This window comes from Aulostomus chinensis, chromosome 5, assembly GCF_037954235.1.
Source record: "Aulostomus chinensis isolate RoL2024-O1b breed Wild chromosome 5, RoL_Achi_v1.0, whole genome shotgun sequence".
Taxonomy (NCBI): Eukaryota; Metazoa; Chordata; class Actinopteri; order Syngnathiformes; family Aulostomidae; genus Aulostomus; species Aulostomus chinensis.
Window position 1 is genome coordinate 9,355,383 of NC_141324.1, and position 22,932 is coordinate 9,378,314.

General features: G+C 47.1%; 1 protein-coding gene across 1 annotated transcript in view; it reads left to right on the top strand.

Annotated features, from left to right (window-relative positions):
* gpr158b (G protein-coupled receptor 158b) overlaps positions 1–21,807 on the top strand; it is an 80,435-nt gene extending 58,628 nt beyond the window's left edge. Inside the window, exons 8-13 of the mRNA XM_086203000.1 lie at positions 4,866–5,004; positions 11,816–11,921; positions 15,850–15,996; positions 16,191–16,434; positions 16,887–17,446; positions 18,390–21,807. Of these exons, the coding sequence (XP_086059126.1) occupies positions 4,866–5,004; positions 11,816–11,921; positions 15,850–15,996; positions 16,191–16,434; positions 16,887–17,446; positions 18,390–19,325 (2,132 nt within the window). The 3' untranslated portion in view covers positions 19,326–21,807. The remainder of the gene's footprint in view (positions 1–4,865; positions 5,005–11,815; positions 11,922–15,849; positions 15,997–16,190; positions 16,435–16,886; positions 17,447–18,389) is intronic.
* The last annotated feature ends 1,125 nt before the right edge of the window (positions 21,808–22,932 follow it).

A 22,932-nucleotide genomic window follows, 5' to 3' on the forward strand; every position in this document is an offset into this window, starting at 1 on the left:
GCAGCCAAGTCGCGGCTCTCCTCCGTGGCCCTCGGGGGTCTGCACAGCCTGAACAAAGAACCCTGATCAAACGTTCTGTATTTGCTGGACACTTAAAAGTTCCTCACACAAACCTGGAGACTGCAATACAAGAGACTTTTTCTAGGCAGACTTGATTTCCAGAGCGATGCTCTGGAATTGCAATGAGAGAATCATCACAAGGAAGTCAGAATCTTTATATGCCAGCTTGCTTGGGTTTAAATGTGTTAAATGTTAAATGTCACTCCTGTTTGTCAGTCCTAGACTGGTTGTGTAATATCTTGGGACGCCTCCATGCGCTTCAAGTCCTTCTACTTTGTGGGATGTGTACATAGTTTTCACCTTGGCTTTCTTTCACCTTGTTCTTTTACCTTCAGTTCAGTCTCTTTCACTATAAATTTGATTTCCAGCAAACAACCAATAAAACCACAAGGATATTTAAAAGGGAGAGCATCGGAATGTTGTGTCATAACATTCCATGTTAATTAGCTTTGGATCAAAACCAAATGTAAGCTATCAGCGTTGTTGCTGTGTAGCTGCCATGTCTACCCAGGAGGGACGAGGATAAATGTGTCCAGGAGTGGGTGGTCAGAGCTGGCCGCGCCTGAGCGTCTGCTGCTGCCATTTCAGTGAAGGAAGCTGCAGCAAGCCAATTATCTCACTGAATACTTCAACAATATTGACCAAACAAGGCTGAGACCTTGAGGGGTCCATGTAGAAATCAGAGACGTCTGCATATCCTGCCAGTGAGCAACACAACTCACATGGCGCACACACACACACACACACACACACACACCATCGATCACTTAACACGGGCCACAAGAACACACAGATGCAGAAATGCAAGCATGCACTTAACTAACTCCATGAAACTGCTGCTGTCCGTGTTTGGTAGCAACACATTTGTGTAGGATCATCGGCGAGACGTCGCTGACCCGTTCTGAGCAGCTAACGATCCAGCGGTAAAACCAAACAGCACTGAAGGATGTTTCTGAACACATTTTGCAAGGCAAATATGAAGCAAGTTCTCATTCATGCTGGAGTGGCGAGGACCAGTCGGTTGGACCGTTGTGACCAGAGTCCCCAGAGCGGCCATGTTGCACTGTAACTGAGATGAGATGCGCTGGCGAGGTTTTGCCTCGGCGGTGGCGGCCTTGTCTCTGACTCAGCCTGAATAGAGCCGTCATGAATATTCCTGTGAATCTCTAGCACAAGTCATCCGCTGTTGCCGTGGTGACAAACTATGCCAGCAGCCAGGAATCTAGCTGATGTAAATATGATCACATCCTCAGCTTTGACATGTTTTGTTCCACATCAGTAGAGTTACAGACAGTCCGGCCATTCTTGACGGTGGAAAAACGTCAGCGGAGAACTTGGTGTCAGCAGCCGGTGTTGCTCCCTCGGTTCTCTGGTCGTTGATGCTGAACTCTACATTAACAAGAGGATGCTGTAATAAACAAGAGGAGGCTGCGTCTGTCCCGGGGCGGCAGCTGCCACCGCTGCAGCTCCCATCCTGATTCACACTCATTCAAGAGGGTTGAACTTTTATGATCCCTTGTTGGCTGATGACTTTATATTCAGCCAGAAGCTGGTGGTGCATCCATGAGATCCAGGCTCGGGTCAGATATTCCAGAATTCTGCTGTAAAAGCAGATCGGAACCTGTGGAGGGAAACTTTGGAGCATCTGCAAAGCAGGACTTTTAAGACTGAAAGCGTACACAGTTCTTTAGAAAGTCAAATCTTCCTCTCAGATATTTATCACCAAAGTTAATTCTTTTCCATTTTGAGTTGACATTTTTATTTCCCTGCAAGAACACATTTGATGTTGGAATAAAATCATTCACTCATGTGGTCATCACGGGTCTTTGTGGTGTCACTTGATGCTACGGCTGGGTTTTTGCAGCTAGCCTGGGAGTTAGCATCTCCATGGGCTCCCTCAGCTCTGTGGTGAACAGAGGGTTATCAGACTCACGTCGTTTTCATCGGGTCATTTTCATCGGGTCATTTTCGCCAGTGAACTTTGAACCACTGGATGGTGCGTGGACGCAGAAGTGCCGAGCTAACCTGATGCGCCACCAGCTGGCTCGCTCTGCTGCGTCTCACGTCAACAGTCCTCAACGACCTCAGGAGTCTCCGTTCTCACCAACCGCTGTTTAAAGGCACATAAAAGTCCTTGAAAGGCTGGAGTGTTGCATTTCCTGAATTATTTTGTGCTGTAGAGCAGAACCTTCATGTACTGCAGGATCATGTTCACCGCAGACCTCATTTCATCCCCCACAAAAACTCTTGAGTCACGAGAGGCTCAACAACGGAACTTCAGAGTTTTAGAACCCTTTTCTTCCTCTCTTTTTCTTTTTGGTTGTTATTCCCATAAAAACCTGCACACACAAGGGCAGCTGCAACCAAAGCTGTGTGTGTGTGTATATTTGTGCATGTATATTTTTATGTGTGTGCATATTTATGTGTGTGTGTGTGTGTGTGTGTGCATGTATATTTGTGTGTGTATATTTGTGTGTGTGTGTATTTGTGTGTGTGTGCGTGACCTGCTGACAGGATGAAATGATGGGCACCTCTCTGAAGCCAGTCTGGCAGCAGGGAGACAAATCCTCTTTGCAAAGAGAGGACGGCTCCCTGAGAGACGCTGGGTAGACTGGCAGATGGAGGGAAGGAGAGAGATGGAAGTGGAGGGGACAGCAGGAGAGTGGAGCCTGTGAAGTATGAAGGGATGTGGGCAGCGATGCAAGAAGTTCCCCACCACTGTCTGAGAAGAGGGAGATCTTGACAGGCGAGGAAGAAGAGGGAGAGCAGCTAAGGACGGAGGAAGACCTCTTCAGAGGGAGCGTTAGTGTGTCTTTGTGGGAAGCAGCGGGAGCGTCCCACAAATTAACAACATTGAACACAGGGAGCTAGACGAGACATGACGGAGCCCTGCGGTGTCTGTGACAGCCTCGCCGGTGCAGCGCGGCTAGGCGGAGGGACGGGAAGCCTCCCACTAAGCTGCTCTGGATCGTGTCACAACGCTCAAGCAGCTGCGCCTGTCATGCTCATGAAAATTAATTAATTGCTTTTCTGTGTTTTGCCTGTTTTGTCTGACGAGAGAACACGACTGCAAATGAATAAATCATCCTTTTTGGGACAGAAATGCAGAGCAAAACAATATTGAACAACAAACACTTCATCTGAATCAGTGATTAATCTGCATTAGCTGGCATTGTTATCCTCCCTCACACGCGCAGCTCTCCATGCATCCCAATTCAGAGGCTAAGTACCGTGTAATTAATGATGATTTATAGACTCGACTCATTCATGAATATTAATGGCCTCTAATCACCGCAAAGACTTTATGGACTCATATGCCAACAGAACTCTTGGCATAAACACAGTTAGCGTCAGGAGAAGCCTCAGACTGAGTGACGCTCTTTTGGAGTTTTTAAATACGTCCTGTATATTTCAAGATGAGAGGAAACAACATGTTTGGAAGCATGTTTTTTCCATCTATTTCTGTTAGGCAGTAAGAGAAACATCGTTATCACATATGACAGAGCAGAAACTACGGATGTCTTGTTTTAATTTGGGCTTTTAAAAGCAGCAACTGTGAAGGAATGGCCTGACTTTTACACCTGCGGCACACGGCAGCTGCCATCGGAGCACCCGGCTCTACGTGGCTGTGTGACGGAGGGCTGAGACCAGCTGAGAAGTTCTGTCGTGCGTCTGTCCAGGAAGACGCTTCCGCCTGCACAGGGAAGGTGAAGATTTGAAATGCTGCTGTCAACATGGCAGCCTGCAGAGTCTCTCCAGTCCCTGGTTTCTTCCAAGACACAGAATAACAGCACTGATGGAGCTGTCTGTCCCTCTGCCTGTCTCTGTCTCTCCCTCCATCTCCCTCTTTCCTTCCTTCACATTTCTGCCAGTTAGAGGGATGTTTTTTGTCGCCGCTGTGCCGTTGTGTGCTCGCTCTGGGACTGTCAGCTCTAAAGCCTGTGGTTCCGGAACTGTTCTACTTGTGCTACTGGTGCTGTTACACAAATGGAACTGACTTGACTTTGCTGTGAATGCTGAACGCCATCCTGTTGTTTAACGTGCATGGGACTACACATGTCCAGAGACTTTTAGATCACCTAAAGAAATCCCCTGGTGGTCATGAGGGTGTTTCAGACCGAGCCTCCTGACCACATACACACGAGCATCCGTTTACTCAGCATCAGATCAACCCTAAAAACTCATGTTTGGATTTCTATGAAAACCTATTTGGAGCTTCAGGGACTAGTTTATCAACATCCATCCATCCATCCATTTTCCGTACCGCTTAGCCATTAAGGGTCGGGGGGTGGAGTCTATCCCAGCTGACATTGGGCGAGAGGCGGGGTTCACCCTGGACGGGTCACCAGTCCATGGCAGGGCCATCAGGAGCAGTTAGGAATAATTAACTACTTCAACACAATTTCAGTGTCACAGACAGAGAAACACTGAGTTCAGCACAGCGAAAATAAAAAGCTGAACTCCTCACAGGACATCCGCTTGTACCTGCGGTTCATACTGTTAGCAGGCGCCGTTAGCAGGCGCCGTTAGCAGGCGCCGTTAGCAGGCGCCGTTAGCAGGCACCGTTAGCAGGCACCGTTAGCAGGCGCCATTAATGCTTCGTGCTAACGCATGTCATGCAATAAATTGAATTAAATTGTAAATAAATCCTGCAGTTTGGAGGAGACTTGCCCTGCCTGAGGGGGAAATACACACTGACTTAAAGACAACAGAAATTAGGCAATAAAGTCATTAGAAGCAATGAGGACGTTACATGTTGTGGATGATCTCACGCTTACTTTGACTTTGTGTGTTTCTGTGACCAGCGGAGTTCCTGTTCCTGCTGTGGGGCGTGTACCTCTGCTACGCCGTCCGAACAGTACACTCAGCTTTCCATGAGCCACGTTACATGGCGGTGGCCATCTACAATGAGCTGCTCATATCCGCCATCTTCCACATCATCAGGTGGGTGGAGACAACAACAACAGATGAGTGGGTGTGGACAGAAGAGGGGGGAGGTAACAAGTGGATGCCTAATATTACAGTGATAAGGAAGCAGTGTGAACAATGGCGAAGCATTCAGACCCCCCCCCCCCACCTTAACAGCACTTGTCTGACTGTGATTATTGAACATTCCAGCTGTTAGCACGAGTATTACAAGTAGTGAACATGTCAGACAAGGCAGAGAGTTCATCCGCCCCCCTCACCAGAAGATGAACGGCATCAGCAGAGTTTCTGGGTGCACCACATGAAAGGAGGTGAAAAGAAAATGTCTTTGTCAAGCAGACGAGTGCAGGAGCCCAGAATAAACTCTGCCACGTCTCCGACTCGCTCTGTCTCTGTCAGCCTCTGATCCAGGAAGAGGAAAGGAACTCGTCTACTGAAAGCAACTACACATTCGACAACTTTTTTAATTGAGCTTTTGTTCAGTATTCTCAAGATGATACCTACAAGTACAAGCTAAACTTAGAGGCGCTCTGAGACCTCGTCGTCTGTACCCCTTCAACCAATGAGACCATCCGTACTGGCATACAGGCCTGACGAGGGCGGGGTTTGAACAGGAGGATGCAGCTGGTGGCCTTTACAGCACCACACTGATCTGATCCTGATCCTCCCACACACTATAGCGTCCCCCCTGGAGAAACTCCTGTTCACCAGGTGAAACGATGCGTTCGATGACGCCACATGTGAAGGAGGAAGCACCTGGTGAATTGACGATGTGCATTCAGGGAGAACGCCAAGAAAAAGTGACAAAATGGACCAGAAAAAGAGAAACGCTTCTGTTTTCCGCAGGAAGTAGAAACAATCTTCAGTAAGAAAATGCAGAGAACATCCTCATGCTGACTGAACAATGACTGAAATCCAAGGTGTCTTTATGTTCTTTGACGGAGGAAGTTAACACAGAACCGTACAGGCTGCAGAGCTTCGAGAGATGTCAGCTCAGGCATCTGCCTCTCTAGCGCTGAAGCACGATGCCTCCTCCTCCTCCTCCTCCTCCTCATTGTTCCCTGAGTGAGAACTGGGGAGAGTCATCATCTCCCAGCCACTGACTCAGTAGAGCGACTACACAGTACAGTGATTAATTTCCAATAATGGGTAGGAAAGATCGCAAAAACAACATCCTGTTGATGAGCAGGAGACAACATGCACCGTTTGCCTGGCATCTTTCTGCTTGCTGAGTTCAGGGAGTCCAAACCTCCAGACCATCGTGTCTGCAGGAGGGAATTTTGACTGAACCATCGGTACCAGTGGTGGTGGTTCTATGAAGGTGGAGCAAATCCATACACTGATGGGCCTAAAAGCAGTCAGCATTTCAATACGATCCCATCAAACAGTGAAACCAACCTCCCATCCACTGGAGGGAAACGCGTCAGGCTCCTCTTCTTCTGCTTCGACGGTCTTTTAACAGTGTGAGACGCGGTCAGACTGCACAAACCTCCTAACATTCAAAATCAAGTCATGCTCCTCAAATACAAAATGAGAAAGAGGCACAGAGAGACTGACTCATATGGAAATTTAAAGATTAAATGTCCAAGTTATTGAAACACAGGAGCATAGTACGTCAGTTGTGCTTTGAGGCAAACGTGTCAAGGATGTGACGACCGTCCAAAGCCTGTTCCTCCATGGCCAAACTGTGCCACACTTCCACTGTGTTATTTAAAAGCTGCTGTCCTTCCAGTTTTATATCCACTGGAAATGGGAGGCTCGGACTGAGACGTCTGGCCACAGGAAACGCCAACAGTGAGCAGAGCCCCTCCCAAGTGAACATCCAGGCCAGCTGCTGGGTTCAAACGAGGCAGCATGAGAAGACCCGCGAGGGCTCATTTTGGGGTACTGAGTGCCTGGTTCCATTGCCAGGCTGTTGGTCAGTGTATCCTATAAACAAACACAGATGACAATTAAGGCGTTGACTTGGTGATTTCCTTGGTTGTTCAGTGGGAGGGGCTGTGGGGGGTGAGGCAGCGTCTGCTGCCTGCAGCCGCGTGAGATCGGCACATTCATTAAATCCATACAGAAGGGACAGGCGTGTGGGAATACACTTCTGTTTTTCTTTCAAGTGCATTTATATCTTGTGGCCCTCCAGGATTATTGGCTCAAATATCATGGCTGCCGTGTAAACATGGCAATCACGCTGACTTGACACCAAAGATATGAAATCTGTTTCCACTGCGCTCCGACTCAGGCACCTGACAGAAGGCCGTCCAGTGTGAGGGATGATATTAGCCTTCTGAATAAAGATTTGCTGTTTAATTAATTCACCATTAGCCACCTGTACCCAACAAACCTGACGCATCACATGGTTCATTTCACATGGCCATCTCAGAGGTGGCGCCTAGAAAAGGTCAGGCTCTTTCCACACACAAGTGTCAGGAAGAACCATGACACAGGAGCCGAAGACACTCATTGGACGAGCGAAAGCTCCTCCGTGAAGGGAGGCTGTCTACGCTGCTCTTTGCTCTTCTTTCAAAGAGGAGATGCTCTCCAGCTGATGCTCCATTCGTATCCACCGCCTCGTTATTGATTGAGCCGCTTCCATGTCGTGACAGGTGGCAGCTGACAGAAGTGTCCCGTGGACTCTGACCGGCCGTGTTTGGTACGAACACAAGCACACAATTCTGGCGAAGTGGATCCTCACATGATCTCATGATCTCAGAGTAGGGTCACATTTAACGACTAACTGGCGACTGGAGGAGGTGTGAGCCTTGATTTCAAGAATGTTACCTGGGTAGAACATTTGTTACCTGTAAGGTGGGATGTTGGTCTTCCAGAGGTCAGAAGTGACCTTTGACTAGCAGAAAGGGTGGAAGTTAACTGTTGATACGCCATGGTCTTTCTAAAAGTTTAGGTGCACACAATACCTCGATGTCTGAATGTGTGGTGCGTTTATGTACGTATAAAGGATTTTACTCTCAGTCGCACCTGGCATTCACACAGCTGGTGAAAACTGAGACCTCACAAAGCTTTTCTGACCCCGGATCAGTTTGAAAACTCCACAGTTGCTTTGTTGTGTGGATATTGTAGAGCTCTGACTAGGAGAGCAGGCTCACCAGCATCAGCATCCTGAGTGATTCTGTCAGTCATGACCCTCCCTGATCCGTCACGTCAGGTGACAGGTGACTGACTCACGTCTGAGGTGGGAACATGTCAGCAGTGCGTTCATAGGTTGGTATGCCGGTTTAATGCTCTTGCAACCAGAGCCTTGCAGGGATGACGTAGGACTGCGTAGGCCAACCAGGACGGCAGCGCCACCACAGGTTCCCTCCATTTTTCTATTGGTTTTTTAATAGTTGGCAAAAATAAGCTCTGCGTCCAACAGTTTCTCTGTTGATGAGACACATTTTGTTCATGATGCTGATACGATAAAGATTTTTGAAGCTTAATGTTTGGAGCAGTCGTTAGAAGTCGAGAACTTGTGACGACTTGAGTTCAACTGGCGAAATTCTCGTTGTGGTATTAACTGATGTACTTTATTACATTGTACAAGATGTAAAAATATATTAAACTACAGTACCCGTTTGTAGGCATTTACCCAAAAACCTGATCAGAAATATCCTGAGCTTTGAGACGCAGCAACCAGCCAACAAGGTTGACTTCCTCCCGTGTGCAGAGTCCTCTCACTGTGGCACGGAGCTGACGCCACAGCCAGGAAACAGGAAGCCACTTTGTCTCAGAGACAAACCCTCAGTGCCTCCTGCTACGGCGCGTTCTCTGGTTAGCATCGTTTTGTGGAAGGTTGCTTCCCTGAGGAGCTTTAAGACCCCAGTGAACGTGCGGCTGCAGATCAGCAGACAGACACAAAGTTAGCAAGTAGCTGGTGAACACACAGTGCAGCGGAGCTGAAACGCCACAAGTCTGTTCAATCAGTAGAGTTCTGTCCTTCCTTTGCCTGTTGTCTCCGGTCCCTGGGACACTGATTCTGTATTTTTCGTTTGGTTAAAATAAATATCCGTCCTTCAGCATCCTGACAGCCCACTGATCCGTGCTGCAGACTGAAACTGGTCAGGTGAGTTTTATAGAGCGCCTGCAGGAGCCTGGGGCAAACAATTCCATTTGTCACACTTTCTCCGATAAAACTGTTTGTGATTGAATATCATTTGTGCAGCGGTCTATTGTACGCAGTGGGACAACAAGAAAAATATCACATTCTTTTAATCTGTTGCCAGACTGGAGGACCCAGTGGGTTCACCTTCATCAGTGGTGTGAAACAGCTATAAATCAAGCTGTTCTCACTCGCTCTGGAATAAAACATCAGAATGTGTTTCTGGGAGGATAACAGACTCAGGCTGCTGCGGCGGCGGCGGCGGCGGCGCTGCTGCTGCTGTCCAGAGATAAGGACGGGTGATGTCAGGACGTGGTGAGCGTGTGTGTGGCAGAAGGGGTGTGGACACACACACAAATTGTGTTTTTTGAATGTCTGATGTAAATGATCTGTGAGAGGGTGTGTCTGGCTGACCTCACACCACAACAGCTCCACATCTGCGTGTTCCAGAGCCCTGGAGACGCCGTGCAGAGGGAGCATGCATAGGTTCAGGCCTCGAGCTGCAACTTGTTGTTTGATTTATTTGTTGCCAAATGACTTGACTTGTTCCTGCAATCTATTAAGTTGTGGCCACACATTCTAACTGCCTTCATTCCAATTGTTTTGAGGCCATGAGAAAGGAGATGACTCGTTCCTGCTTTGATTAAATTGTGGCCTCAAAAACTGTATTGAGGGAAGGTGTTATATCTTCGGCCATAAATGGATCAAACTGAGAGAACAGGAAATATCTTGTGGCCTCAAAATAATAACATTGAAGGAACGAGTTCTAGCTCGGGACCACTTTGTCTGCAGGGCTCCGTGCTGCCGCCCGGCACACGTGGTGCTGCTGTACTTTGGCAAATCTTTTCACTGACTTGGACAAAATACACTCAGACAAATAATTCCACTGATTGATCTGTCAGGCTGTGTGGGAAATCGTCTCCTAAATGCAGCGCCATGTTCAAGCCTATTTAGGATTTAGTGTGGTTTTCACATCCTCCAGCAGCAGCAGAGTAAATACCTGAGTTGATCCTTGAGAATATAAACCGTGTTGTCAAAAAGGCTACAATAACAGCAATAATCTCATCCAGATAGCTAAGTGTTCCTCGGCTGTCCTGATGGAGTCGGCGGTGACTGAAGACAGACACGATTCTTCTGTGTAAAAAGGACCGATTTTGTGGAAGAAAACACTCCTGCTGCGGTTACGGATTACACGGTGGATACACCCCAGCAGCATGAAAGGGCCAGCGTGTGGATCCACAGGGATCTGCTGGTATGACACAACTTTAGTTCGTGTGGTCACCTGATACTTGATCTGGTGCAAAATGGCAAGGATACAAGATCAAGGAACTACTAACAATATTTCTCACCGAAGGCTGTTTTGAGTACATTTACTTCATTGTGAATTAACTTGTTACTGATGTCGGTGATGAATAAGTATTATCTGTTGCCAGGATCCTCTCAAATGGACATAGAATCTCATGCCGCGAGCTCAGGGAATCTCCATGGTAACAGCGTGCTCCACCAAATTGGAAATGTCACAGATACACTTTAGAATTATGGGTAGTGTAGTTGTCCTCTATGAGGTCGCTACTGAAAGATATATTTCCTGAAACCAAGTTGATCTACTGACTTTAGGCCTCTACAGGATCAGAAAGCAGCAAGCTGCTTGCATTGTCATGGCTGCTAATCAACTACATGGAGGACATGAACCGATTTCCCCGTCTGCCACCACAGTTGCAGTCCAGCTGCAGCCCCAGTGGTCCGTCACACAGCTGGCAATGTCCCAGTCTACATGGAGTTCATCTCCTCCCTAAAGCATTTCCACCTCTGGAACACGAGGGGACAGTATGTCCCCTTACAGCTGGCTGCAATCACTCTTTCATCCAGTTCACCTTTAGTGTCACAAACCAAATGTCCTGGTCGTACGGTGGACCTACTGTTAATTCTGTAAATGTACTGTGAATTCTGATATACGTATACTTCTTCTTCGTGTAATCCTGACATACACTTCCATGTATTTTGAAAGTCCAGCTTTAGTGACACCAGCCCAATAATTTGACTTTTCTAACATGGTGTAAACGCACTGAGCGCTGGGCTCCGTAGGGCCCGTCCTCCTTCAGCCCGCCACGTAGCTTCAGTAGCCTCCAGCTCGCTGACGCTGGTGGGACCTGACAGCGCCTTACTTGTATCCATGCTAACTTTGTGATGTGAGGAGTGTGAGAGCTAAATACTGTACAGAAGCAGCATCACCTATAACAGACACATCAGGTACAGCATCAATAACCAAAACTGTACATTCTAGAGACACTGAGGACCCTCAGACTGGGGGATGTCTGTCTTCTCTCTGGTTCTCTGTCAGTGTTTCCTTTATTCTTGCTGCCACCTTCATTCAACATTCAAACTGTGTCGCGCCTCAACACTGTAAAAGCACTACAAACAACCCAGTTAAACAAATCTTGACTTACTTACTCTTCAAACAGGGGCAAACTGCTGCAGTGCAGCTCCACTTTAGTCATCTCCAGACGTTTATGGCTGTTTACAGTTGCTGCTCGTGAAGCTGGAAGTGCCTGTGGATAATGGTACGCTTCATTCTGCCTTCCTCATCCAGAGAATCGCTACGTGCTCGCTCTAAATCTCTCTGTTGGTCCGTCTCAACATTTTTCACAGGCAGAAATGTTCTGTTCAACTGGCTTTCAGATCTCACACTTGTTGAGGTGAATGAGGAGAGTCTCTGCTGCTGCTGTGTCCCTGCAGGTTCTCCCTGGTGCCCGGGCTGCACCCTGACTGGATGCTCATGCTCTTCTTTGCTCACACTCATCTGACTGTGACTGTGACCCTGGGTCTGCTGCTCGTTCCAAAGGTAACTCTCCGTTTCTGTAATTAATGATTCACCTGTGCCTGGTTAACATTTAGAGTAACTGGTCTGCCTTCCCGGAGGCAGTCATCAGGGCTCTGGAGTCTGTTAATGACAAGAGGAGGAGCCCCTCCTCTGACCTGGGAGATGTTTAATCATAATAACATTACTTTAATGGCTCCTGTCAAAAACACAGTCACACAGTACTTTACAATGAAAACACAACACAAGAAAACCCTCTAGTGGCCCTTTTACACCCGAGATTCATGACCAAGCTTGCAGGGGAGGTTGCAGCACGTGTACAGCTGCACTATTGTAGGGCAGTAATACCACCCAGAGCTAGTATCTCGGTATTGCGCTAGACAGAGACAGATCTAGATGGAGAGATTATTTGTTGACATTGACATGAGATTAATCGCCCTCATTCATCCATCAAGCATAAGAAACAGCGCTGATCTGAGTGCAGGAACCAGACCAAACTGCTTTATTAAACCGGTCCTCCCTCGTTGAGCATAACGTACCAATGACCTGCCTTGGAGAAATGTGTCGGCTGAAAACGATCATCACATCACCATAATCTCTGGTTTTGAAAGTCCCGCCCCTCGATTTTATGGCACAGAGAAGCAAAATCCGTCCGAGAGGAGGAACTTCTCTGCCCCGGAGACTGAAACCTTAAGCTGAACCAACTAGTTTCACGTGTTACGACCGAAACGTGAAATAAACGGAGGTTTAGACTGAAATCACCGCTATAACAGGGCTGCCCTCATCAGTCGAACGCCAGCAGATGGCGATCATCATTGACAGATGATAATTAGGTAGTCTGACGGGGCGTGGCTGCACTTGTACACGTCAGTGAGTGCTGAGGAGACACAGAAGCTCCACTGTGCACATCAGAACCTCCAATGAGACCCCGAGCAGTGCAATACTGTGCAGAACCTCACAGACACGGTCCCATAGCAACCGTTCTCCAGGTCAGACTGAGCTGGAATGTGCTTCCACCATCTCAGAGCTGACGGGACACTTGATAGTGACCTCCTCTCACATCCATATTGATTTACTGTGGATTTCCTGTTACACGTTCCTTTGATGAATGAGGGCCGGCGTGTGGTTGGATAGCTGAAGTATGTCTTGTTGAGAGCAGGTCTGAATAGAAGTAAAAGATCTGTATTACATCGGTTGCAGAGGGACAGTGGACAGGGACAGGACCCTCCTCCCCTACGCACGTCTCCTAGACACACTCAAACTGTCCATCAGCCTTCTCAGCTTAAACAAGCATTTGGAAGTCTTTGGGTTGTGAGCAGTGGCAGTAAATTCAGCTTTCGTGAGGTATCCATGACAAAAGGGCCGTCCTGGAATCTCTGTGCAGACATGATTGGTGGTGCACCCGAACACACAAACTGCTTTCCATGCAGCAGCGAGACGAGGTTGTTGACCTGGAGATTCAGATGGAACGAGTACAAAGATTCCTGTCAACGGAAGATCCCCTTTAACAATTCCTGCAGTTGCAGGTTCCATTACGCTGGGGACATTTTCATAATGACTTGTATGCACAGCAGTTCCTGCTGCACTGGTTCACACACACACAACAATTCATTAATAGTCTGAAGTTCAGTTGACGTTAGCAGTGTGGAACACACACATTCAAACACAGATGTTCAGAGGCTCATTTGCTACTGTTGCCTTAAACTCATTCAAACTGTGTTAGTCATTATTATAATTCAGCTAAACTCTCCCCCGGGTGTCTTTATGAGCGCTCTCTCATGTCTGATGGAAAACATTTCACTCTCCTACTGTGTGAGAAATGCAACACACCATCAACGCTCCCCGTTCTTTCATTCTTCCTTAATTAGGCACCTCCGAATTACTCTGGATAATTAAGCACAATGGGAGGAAGTTAAGCTTCTACACAGCGTCTGTTCCCGAATCAGGGCTAAATATTGGGTCTCCCTGTGGTTCCAGATTTGTTGTTCAAACAAAGCTAAATAATTTGGTCATAATAAAGCAGTCAAAATCAAGCGCTCCTTATGAATCACATGGTGTGTTGTTATCGTAATCATGTCACAGTTTAATTCTGTGTTTAGGGAAGTGAGACAATGCATTTGTTTTTCCAGCATCCAGACGGTACATCAGTCAGCCCGTGTGATCAGGAATGCACGAGTAGAGCATGACATGGCTGAAGATGGTCACCACATCCATGTTGTTGCCCTGTAGGGCAGAGCTGACGCGTCCTTAACCGTTCAAGAGCAATTAACCCTTCACAGGACACATTCAGTCCCCATGCATCCGTCCTAGTTAGGGACAGCATACAATATATCACATATATCCAAAAAATCTACTTGCACTGGGCTGGAGGGGCCCGGGGCCCTTCTCTGGTGTTCTATGGAAGCCTGCATGCTCCTCATTGTATGTGTTGTGTTCCCCAGTTCAACATGATATGTTGTATTGCTTGTCATCAGCTCCATCAACATCTCCATTCTACAATCTTAAGGTTCATTGAGTGAAACATGCACAACAAGAAAGAGTACAGAGAGTCCAGACACCGCTGGGGAGCGCTGTCGGCCCCTGGCCCCCCGGTACAGCAGGGGCCTCCCTAACAGCTGCAGTCAGAGGGGCCTGATAATATTTGGATTTAGCATGAAGGAGCAGATGAAGCTGCACACTGTTGCAAATATCACCTCCCGTACCAACGAACGAGTGGCACCATGACTGCGACTTCAAGACCCTCATCAAACCAACGATGTGACCATGTGGAGTCCAGTTACAACAGCTCTGTGTTCTGTGGCAAAGTTGGTAACACCATCCATCCATCATCCATCATCCATCCATCATCCATCATTCCATGTTCTCCCTCTTCTCCTGTTGAGGGTGGTGGGGGTGGAGCCTATCCCAGCAGCCTTCCCCCTGGACAGGTCACCAGTCCATGGCAGGGCCAACACATAGAGACAGACAACCATTGGCTCTCCCAGTCACACCTACGGTCAATTTAGAGTCTGGATTAACCTGGTCCCTCTTGATGTCTTTGGACTGTGGAGGAAGCTGGAGTACCAGAGAGAACCCAGCAGGAACAGGGAGAACATGGAGACTCACCCAGAAAGACCCCGTGCTCCAGCCGGGGCTCCACCCACAACCTTCTTGCTGGGGGGGCCACGGTGAGGACCACTGCTCCACCGGGCCGCCCTATGGCAATGCCATTTACCCCCCAAATAAGTCCTTGCAGTAACACATCACTTGGGTTTAGAGTGTTTCTTACCAAATTAAAGGTGGATGTAGTCGACCCACTAGGAGGCGTTAATAGCCCACAACCTCAACTGTCTCCACCAGGTGGTGCTAGAACCAATCTGCCTCTACTGGATTCCTCCTTGGCTCATTCTACAACCTTCTACCAAGTGTGGTGAAATCAGCCTCTTCGTTTTTACATATTATGCTGCTAACAGACAAACAGGGTCTGGCCCAGAGTGTCCTCCTTGGCCCACGTCCACTAAGATTCTCTCTCCTTCCACAGACAAGGGTACAAACAGATCCTCCTTGGCAGAGATTATTCATTCTGAAATGAACTCCCTCTGTGCTTGCCTTCCTTCTCTGTGCTTGCCTTACTGGGCTGTAGATATTAATTGGCAGGGATGGATCATTTATCCAAGTTCCACAAATTCAATTTCAGGCAGAAAAGCAACAGTTTCATTTCATTAAGATCTATATCTTTTATTCTGCTGGAAAAGATTATACTGCCCCCCCCTCCACCCACACACACACATACACACACACACACACACACACACACACCTCAAATGACCCTCCTGGCCAGCATATTCATTTGAAATTTAATCAAAATCGTCTGTATATAGGGCAGATAAAATACTATTGCATTTCCAATCCTTCTCTCCCTGTCTTTGAGTTAGCAGTGCTATTGTTTAACGTTGCTCTCCACCCGTCGCAGTTCTTGTCCAAAGGGACTCAGGCGAGGGATGATATTACTACCGAGGCCTATGAGGAGGAGCTGGACATGGGACGATCGGGCTCTTACCTGAACAACAGCATCACCTCGGCCTGGAGCGAGCACAGCTTGGATCCTGAGGATATACGGGTGAAGTAGCGTTTGGCATCTGGTTTCACAAGCTTTATTCTGACTGTCTCAGATCCCTTAGAAGACAAACACTTAAAATGGAGGGTTGAGCAATCCAAACACGCTGCATAACTTGTCTGGTATTTAAACTTAGACACACTGTGTACAGCATACAGAAGAGCTGCCAATGACTTCCAGTCCCCTTTCTATTTTAGGATGAGCTGAAAAAGCTCTACGCCCAGCTGGAAGTCTACAAACGCAAGAAGATGCTCGCCAACAACCCTCATCTTCAAAAGAAGCGCAACTCCAAGAAAGGCCTGGGTCGCTCCCTGATGAAACGAATTACGGAGATCCCGGAGACCATGCACATCCACCGCCAGTGCAGTCGGGAAGATGGCAGTGAGCATGGCAGCAACCGCAGCACTTTGAGGAGGAATCCGTTTGAACCCGGCCATCACGGTAAGATCCACGGGGCATGACTTAATGGGCGTGAAAATTAAGAGAGCGCTTCACTGGATTTCCTCTCGAATTGAAATGAAAGACTTGAGTTGTTAGAGAATTTACTGTGGCGCCTACAGTGCAAGATTTAGTTCAACAGGGAAACCACCAGAGTCTGTATTTGACACTCATGAGGTTGCACAAACGCTGAGAGCAAAAATCCAAAGATGGTCCAGGAAGTCGCAGCAGGAAAACTTTCACTAGGAAACTAATGAATCACACCGAGAACACCAGGTCTTGGCCAGCAGGCTCACTTGATCAACATTCCAGTGAGTGATACCGGAATGACAGGCCTATTAAAACACACTAGACACAGGTGAGCAGAGAAAAGTAGCGAAGCAACATATTCAGAATGAAAAGGAAAAGTCTTTGTCATACTTGAGCTCAAGTCTTCTCATTCATTCCCCTCTCAGGCAAAGCTCGGGACGATTCCCTGAAGAACAAAGTCATGGGCCTGAAGAAGTCCCTCAGCTACGACCACGTCTGTGACCAGGATGAGGAAGCAGCAAGCCAAACTGGCTCCATGACCGCAGCTGACAAAATTCCTCCTGTTGGAGGAGGCGGGGAGGGGTCTCTTCTGGGTTCCCTCATTGGCCGAAAACATTCCAAGAAGCAGCTGGAACCGGCTTCCACCCCTCCAAGACTGGAACCAGCCGAGTCCACCGAGTCCGTCCCACTGTTCTGGAAATCAGCTAGCGTTCACAACTTGACACATGAAAAGAAACCAGTCCACCTGCGGACATCCATCATGCAGAAGTCTCTCAGCGTGATCGCCAGTGCCAAGGAGAAGATGCCGGGACTCACCAACAAGACGCAGAGCGTGGAAGACGCCAGTAAGAAAGGTGTGAAGGGACAGGAGGGGAGGATGCTGTCAGAGGTGGATGAGACCCCAGAACATTATCCCAAGATGATCATCAGCCAGTCAGTGGAGTACTCCAAGACCCCCATGAAGATGGGCATCATGAAACAACAGGTACCTTCTCAGAGGGTTACTCTTCACATCCATCCGGCACAATGCATCTCTCGATAAAGTACAGTCTCTGCTAAACCGGTCTGTACTGGTACGAGATTTTCCAACAGATATTAGTCTCTGAGTGTGTCACATTGTCACTGCATGTGGAATTAAATAACTGGCGAGCAAAGACTGTCTCAGGAGGGTGTTTTTGTAATAATCTGCCAGTGCAAATTAAACATGTTTTACTTGTGGAAATCTTGATATGAGATCAGAGGCTGTCTCACTCGTAGGTGTCACAGACATTTTCCCTCCTCCATTACTTCTTTGGGACTCCAGGCTGCAGAAAGAGCCAGCCATGTATATTTAGCCCAGAGCTAATGGACACTGAGAGCTAACAACAGCTAAACTGCACAAAAATGTAGTTTACAAAGCCTCCTTGTTCAGTATGATCCACATTTTATCAATCCCGTTGTATTTGAGCTGAAACTATTGAAAACCCTTCCGCTTTGGCGCTAGCGTGAATGAGGCTTTGGCACTAGCGTGAATGAGGCTTTGGCGCTAGCGTGAATGAGGCTGGTGGTAAGATACAGATACACAAGAACATATGGGCTGTTCTCCTCCAGGGGTTGCTGAATGGTATTTACCAATATTTTCTGAACAGAAGGAGCAGTAGGAAAAGGGCAAGTCACTTTATATAGAAGCCCAAGGTCCAAGCGTTTGTATGTCATGTTTCTATCTGTTGGTTCTATCTACAGACACAAATACAGGAAAGGATTCTGTCAGAATTTCAGAAACAACCCTCAGGTTTAGGTTGTTCACAGAAATGCCATTGGTCTCTCTAGCCGTCAATCTGGATGCTTCTCTTTTTCTAAGAGTTTTTCTTGATGTTTTTATATCTAAATGTGTGTGGACCTTATGTCAGGACTATTTCTGTAACTATTTTGTTGTTTGGTTGTACCAGGTGAGCGGCAGCCAGCCGTCCATTTGCTCGGAGACTGGGAGGAACCTATATGACGTGTCCGAGGTTTGTCCATGGGAGCTGGAGGAACCTCAGACACCTTCTGAAGCAAAAACCCAGAAACATGTTTCCATCGCCCCGGACACAACTGCAGGCCGGAGGGGCAGCAGCTCTGGAGTCGGCAAGTGCAGTCGGTCCCAGCAGAGGCAGAAAACAGGGCAGTCTCCGTCCAACAGACGCCGCTCCAAAGATAAGGCAGGAGAAAGGGAGGAGGGCAGGGAAATGCAGAAGTCTCGTCCTCCCAGGTCACCTCTGCCTCTGAAGCCGGATGTGTGCCCCTGGGAATTTGACAAGCAGCCGATGCTCGGTGGAGATTTTGATTCTATCTCCCCAGAGAGAATCAGGCGTAAAAAGAGCGTCACGCCCACCGATGGGAAACCCAAGGCGCTCCGCTCAGACCACTCAAAGTCCACCGGAAGCCTTCTTCAGCCTCCCTCACTGATGGTGGAGATTTGCCCGTGGGATTACACCAGCCCACCCTCTCCAAAGCAGGAGAAGAGCTGCAACAGCCCCACCACACACAAGAAGAAACGGAAAGGCTCCTGCTCATCCAACCACAAAACAGAGAAGGAGAAGGTGAAGGAGAAAAGCAGAGAGAGGCGTAGCTCCTCCAGCAAGCAGCCATCAGAGAGGAGGCGTGTTAGCCAGTCGTCCGAGTGCAGCGGGCTGGTTTCCGAGCAGCGGAGGAGCTCCACCAGAGACCCAGAGGGACCCGAGATCAGGAGGGAGCCGTCACATGCCAGCGTTGGTCAGACTAAACCCTCCGCAGACAGGAAGAAAGAGAGCACTGCTCTCAAACCTGCAGCCATCACTGGCGCAAAAATGTCCGATGTTTGTCCGTGGGACTTCCCTGACCAAGACCCCGGGGAGACAGCGTGATGACTGCTGTGTCAATTGTACTTTTTGTATTCTGCCAGCACAGAGGACAGAGCGAAGGTTGAAACGTCTCTCTAAGGACAACCGAAAGATAAAGATGTGACTTTATTTTTGCCGAGTCACCCTGGCGAGGAGGAACATTTCTTCTGCTGTCCATTGATGCAATCCAAACCTCGATATGTGCTGAAGTTCTGGGGGTTGAGTTGCAGTGAATGCAACCTTGAAGTCACTTTAAAGGAATTTCTCGTCTGCACTTTTGCTTGCACACTTGTATGTTTTGATCACATTGAGTTCTCAAGGTAACAAAAAAAATGTACCAGCAGATGGTTTGTCTCCAAACACCATGAATGCTACACCCGCTCAGCTTACGAGCACTGCTAACCTGTCCCTGGGGGGCCGACGGAGCTCAGAGTGTCACTGTTAGATCCGGTGGGTTTCGCTATGTCAGACGCTGATCATGCACAAAAAGACAGCAAGGAAACATGGGATGTGAAGTCCCAGACACAGCTGTGAGGCCTTACCTGTAGTACTATCCACTGGCATGATGATGATGCTGAAGTGTTTGGCAGGGCTCAGCCTGGCAAGGACCCCACGATACGATGCGTGCCACAGCACGCTCTTTTGACGATATGTTACGATATGATACGTATTGTGAAACTCTACATAAATTCAATTGCTGTGTCTCACCTGGCTGTTACTGTATGTGTAGGATGTATCAAAGCTGCTGCCGCTGCCCGAATGTTGTCCACCATGACAGTTGTCCTTTCTACTGAGGTCCTGCTCTCATTTCTACACTTGCGCCCCTCAGTCTTGTTCTTGTTTGGAGTGCAAGATCGAAGGGTGTCCCAAATCTCTCACCTCATGCTCAAGGCTCAACGAAAATACCCCAAATCCCTGTACTGTCATGATGTTTCCAAAAGCCGACCAATGGGGAAGGAAAACAGCAGATCAGTTTTTTCCTGTGATCAAAACAAAGGCGGCGTAGGTCAGAGAACATAGAGATGTGTCCCAGGTCTGACTCCAAACACTTTGGTGTCTGGAGAACTCGCACCCCCAAATTGCACGCGTCCTCAATGTCACACGAGTGCGCAGCTCGAGGAAGACTTTAGGGCGTAGTGGTAAAATAGTGATGGGACCTGAAGCAGTGAAGAGAGGCAACCGACATTGCAGAGGCTTTTTTCACGTATTGATATGAGGAGCTGGAATATTGATGCAGAAGTGTGACAAAACGTACGCTGACGCACTGCTGCGCGGCCGCAGCTCCAGGGTTGGCTCGAGGAACTCTGGAGGTCCTAGGACTGCCGTCCAGACTCACTTTTACAACTTATGCAGTAGATATACATTTTGCACGTGGCAATCAAACATCCAGTGACTGAATGTTTCTTGGTTTACTTTCTACTCAGATATTCCAGTGGGACTATTGATGTTGTCTGTGTTTGTGTCCTGATGTACCACATGATGCTTCTGAACTGATGTACACAGATATTTCCAACAGCTTGCCATTTCAGTTTAGCAGTTTTATGAGGCACATTTATTCCTTTCCTGCCCCAAACTTCCTTTTACTGCAACACAGTGTCGCCACATGTTTTATGAACTATGCTTTACGCAGGTTTTTGGTACAAAAACAAGAGTGGATGATGTGAATAATGCATTTTTAATCACTTAATTGCTCATTTTACATTTGCTGGGAAGTACAGTCTTTCAATTTCTGCACATCTTCAATTGCTATAACACTTTTTCTTCCATCTCCAGTTGTCAAGCTTTTGTGATGAGGCATCCACCAACAATAAAACTCACATTTCTGCTTCATTATGTGTGTGTGTGTGTGTGTGTGTGTGTGTGTGTATGTGTGTGGGGAACTGCAGGGGTTAGGGTATGCTACGTTTCACCTGAAGGTATTTAAAAACCATTAATAAACTGTGAAAGACTCAAAGAAGACGAGCCAAATGCTACACATGATGTCAGATGTACTTATCAAGTTGATTTGTTTTGCTCATCAAGCATTCGGGAAACAGCTTCCGTACAGCGAGAGAAGCCTGATAAATATTCATGTCTTCACTTTATTCATACCGGCTTCAACTCTCACTATCATTTTTCTAACAGATGGATTTTACGTCGTTTGAAATGAAACGTTGTATCTTGCCGACTTCATGCACTCTTGCCAGTTTATACATATGTGGGTGGAAGACACCTCCCAGTATAACCCAGTTTAAACATCACCACTACTACAATACCCAAAGCTGATGAGCTAATCCAATCAAAGCTGTAATGAGTCGTGACAGGGCTCCTGCGTTGTTTTGTGTTACACTGATCTTGGTGTCATAAACTGGCAAGTGAGTGCATATTTTTGCTTGTTTTAAAGTTCCAAACTGTTGTAGCATCCACATGAGAGTATTTCTATATTCTACATTCATGTTGTGTTGCATGTACATACAAGAAAAACCTTGTTCTTTGTTCTGAATTAAATATTTCTATTAAAGCCCACCACCACTGATCTGGCTCCCCGTTTGCTTCATATTTACATCTGTGACCTACATATCTTCATCACCTGCACTTTCAAATGAATTATGTTACAATTCTGTAAATCATGGCTTCCAGCTGGTTGTACAAGACTGCCACCATGTGGAGAATGCTCGTCACGGCACCTGTCTGTGGTTCCCTCCCTGGGATGTGTCTTGCATTTAGCAGGCAGGAAAGTCCCCCAATAGTTATGCTGATGATGATGTTTGATGTGAGTAATTAGTTCATTAATCATTCAGTTCTGCTGGGTCGTTCTGGATTAATGAGAAAGGATTTTCATGAAGAATGCCCCATTTTTCTGTATTAACATAATCTCATTAATTGAATAAAATGTGTTTTTTTTTATGAAGATGAAACAAAACGCTTCTGCAGGATCATATACACTATATATATATATATACACTATATATATATATATACACTATATATATATATATATATATATATATATATATATATATATATATATATATATATATACATATATCATACACTATACAGTGGCAAGAAAAAGTATGTGAACCCTTTGGTCTTTCTGCATAAATTGGTCATAAAATGTGTTCTGATTTTAATTTAAGTCACAGCAACACAATCGTACATTCTCCTAAAGTAATACTCCACAAAAAAAAAGTTTTGATTCTTGTTTATTGAACATAAGATGTTAACATTCACATTACAGGGTGGAAAAAGTATGTGAACCTTAACATTTAGTAACTGGTTGACCCTCCTTTTGCAGAAGCATCCTCAACCAAAGGTTTCCTATCGTTGCAGATCAGACCTGCACAACGGCCAGGAGGAACTTTGGACCAATCCTCCTCACTGAATTGTTTCAGTTCAGCAATATTTGTTGGTTGTTGGTGTGTATGGCTCTCTTGAGGTCATGCCACAGCATCTCAATGGGGTTGAGGTCCGGACTCTGACTTGGCCACTCAAGAAGGCGTAATTTCTTCTGTTTGAACCATCCTGTTGTTGATTTACTTGCGTGTTTGGGGTCGTTGTCTTGTTGCATCACCCATCCTCGTTTGAGCTTCAGCTGGAGGACCGATGGTCTCGTGTTTTCCTGCAAAATGTCTTGGTACATTTTGGAATT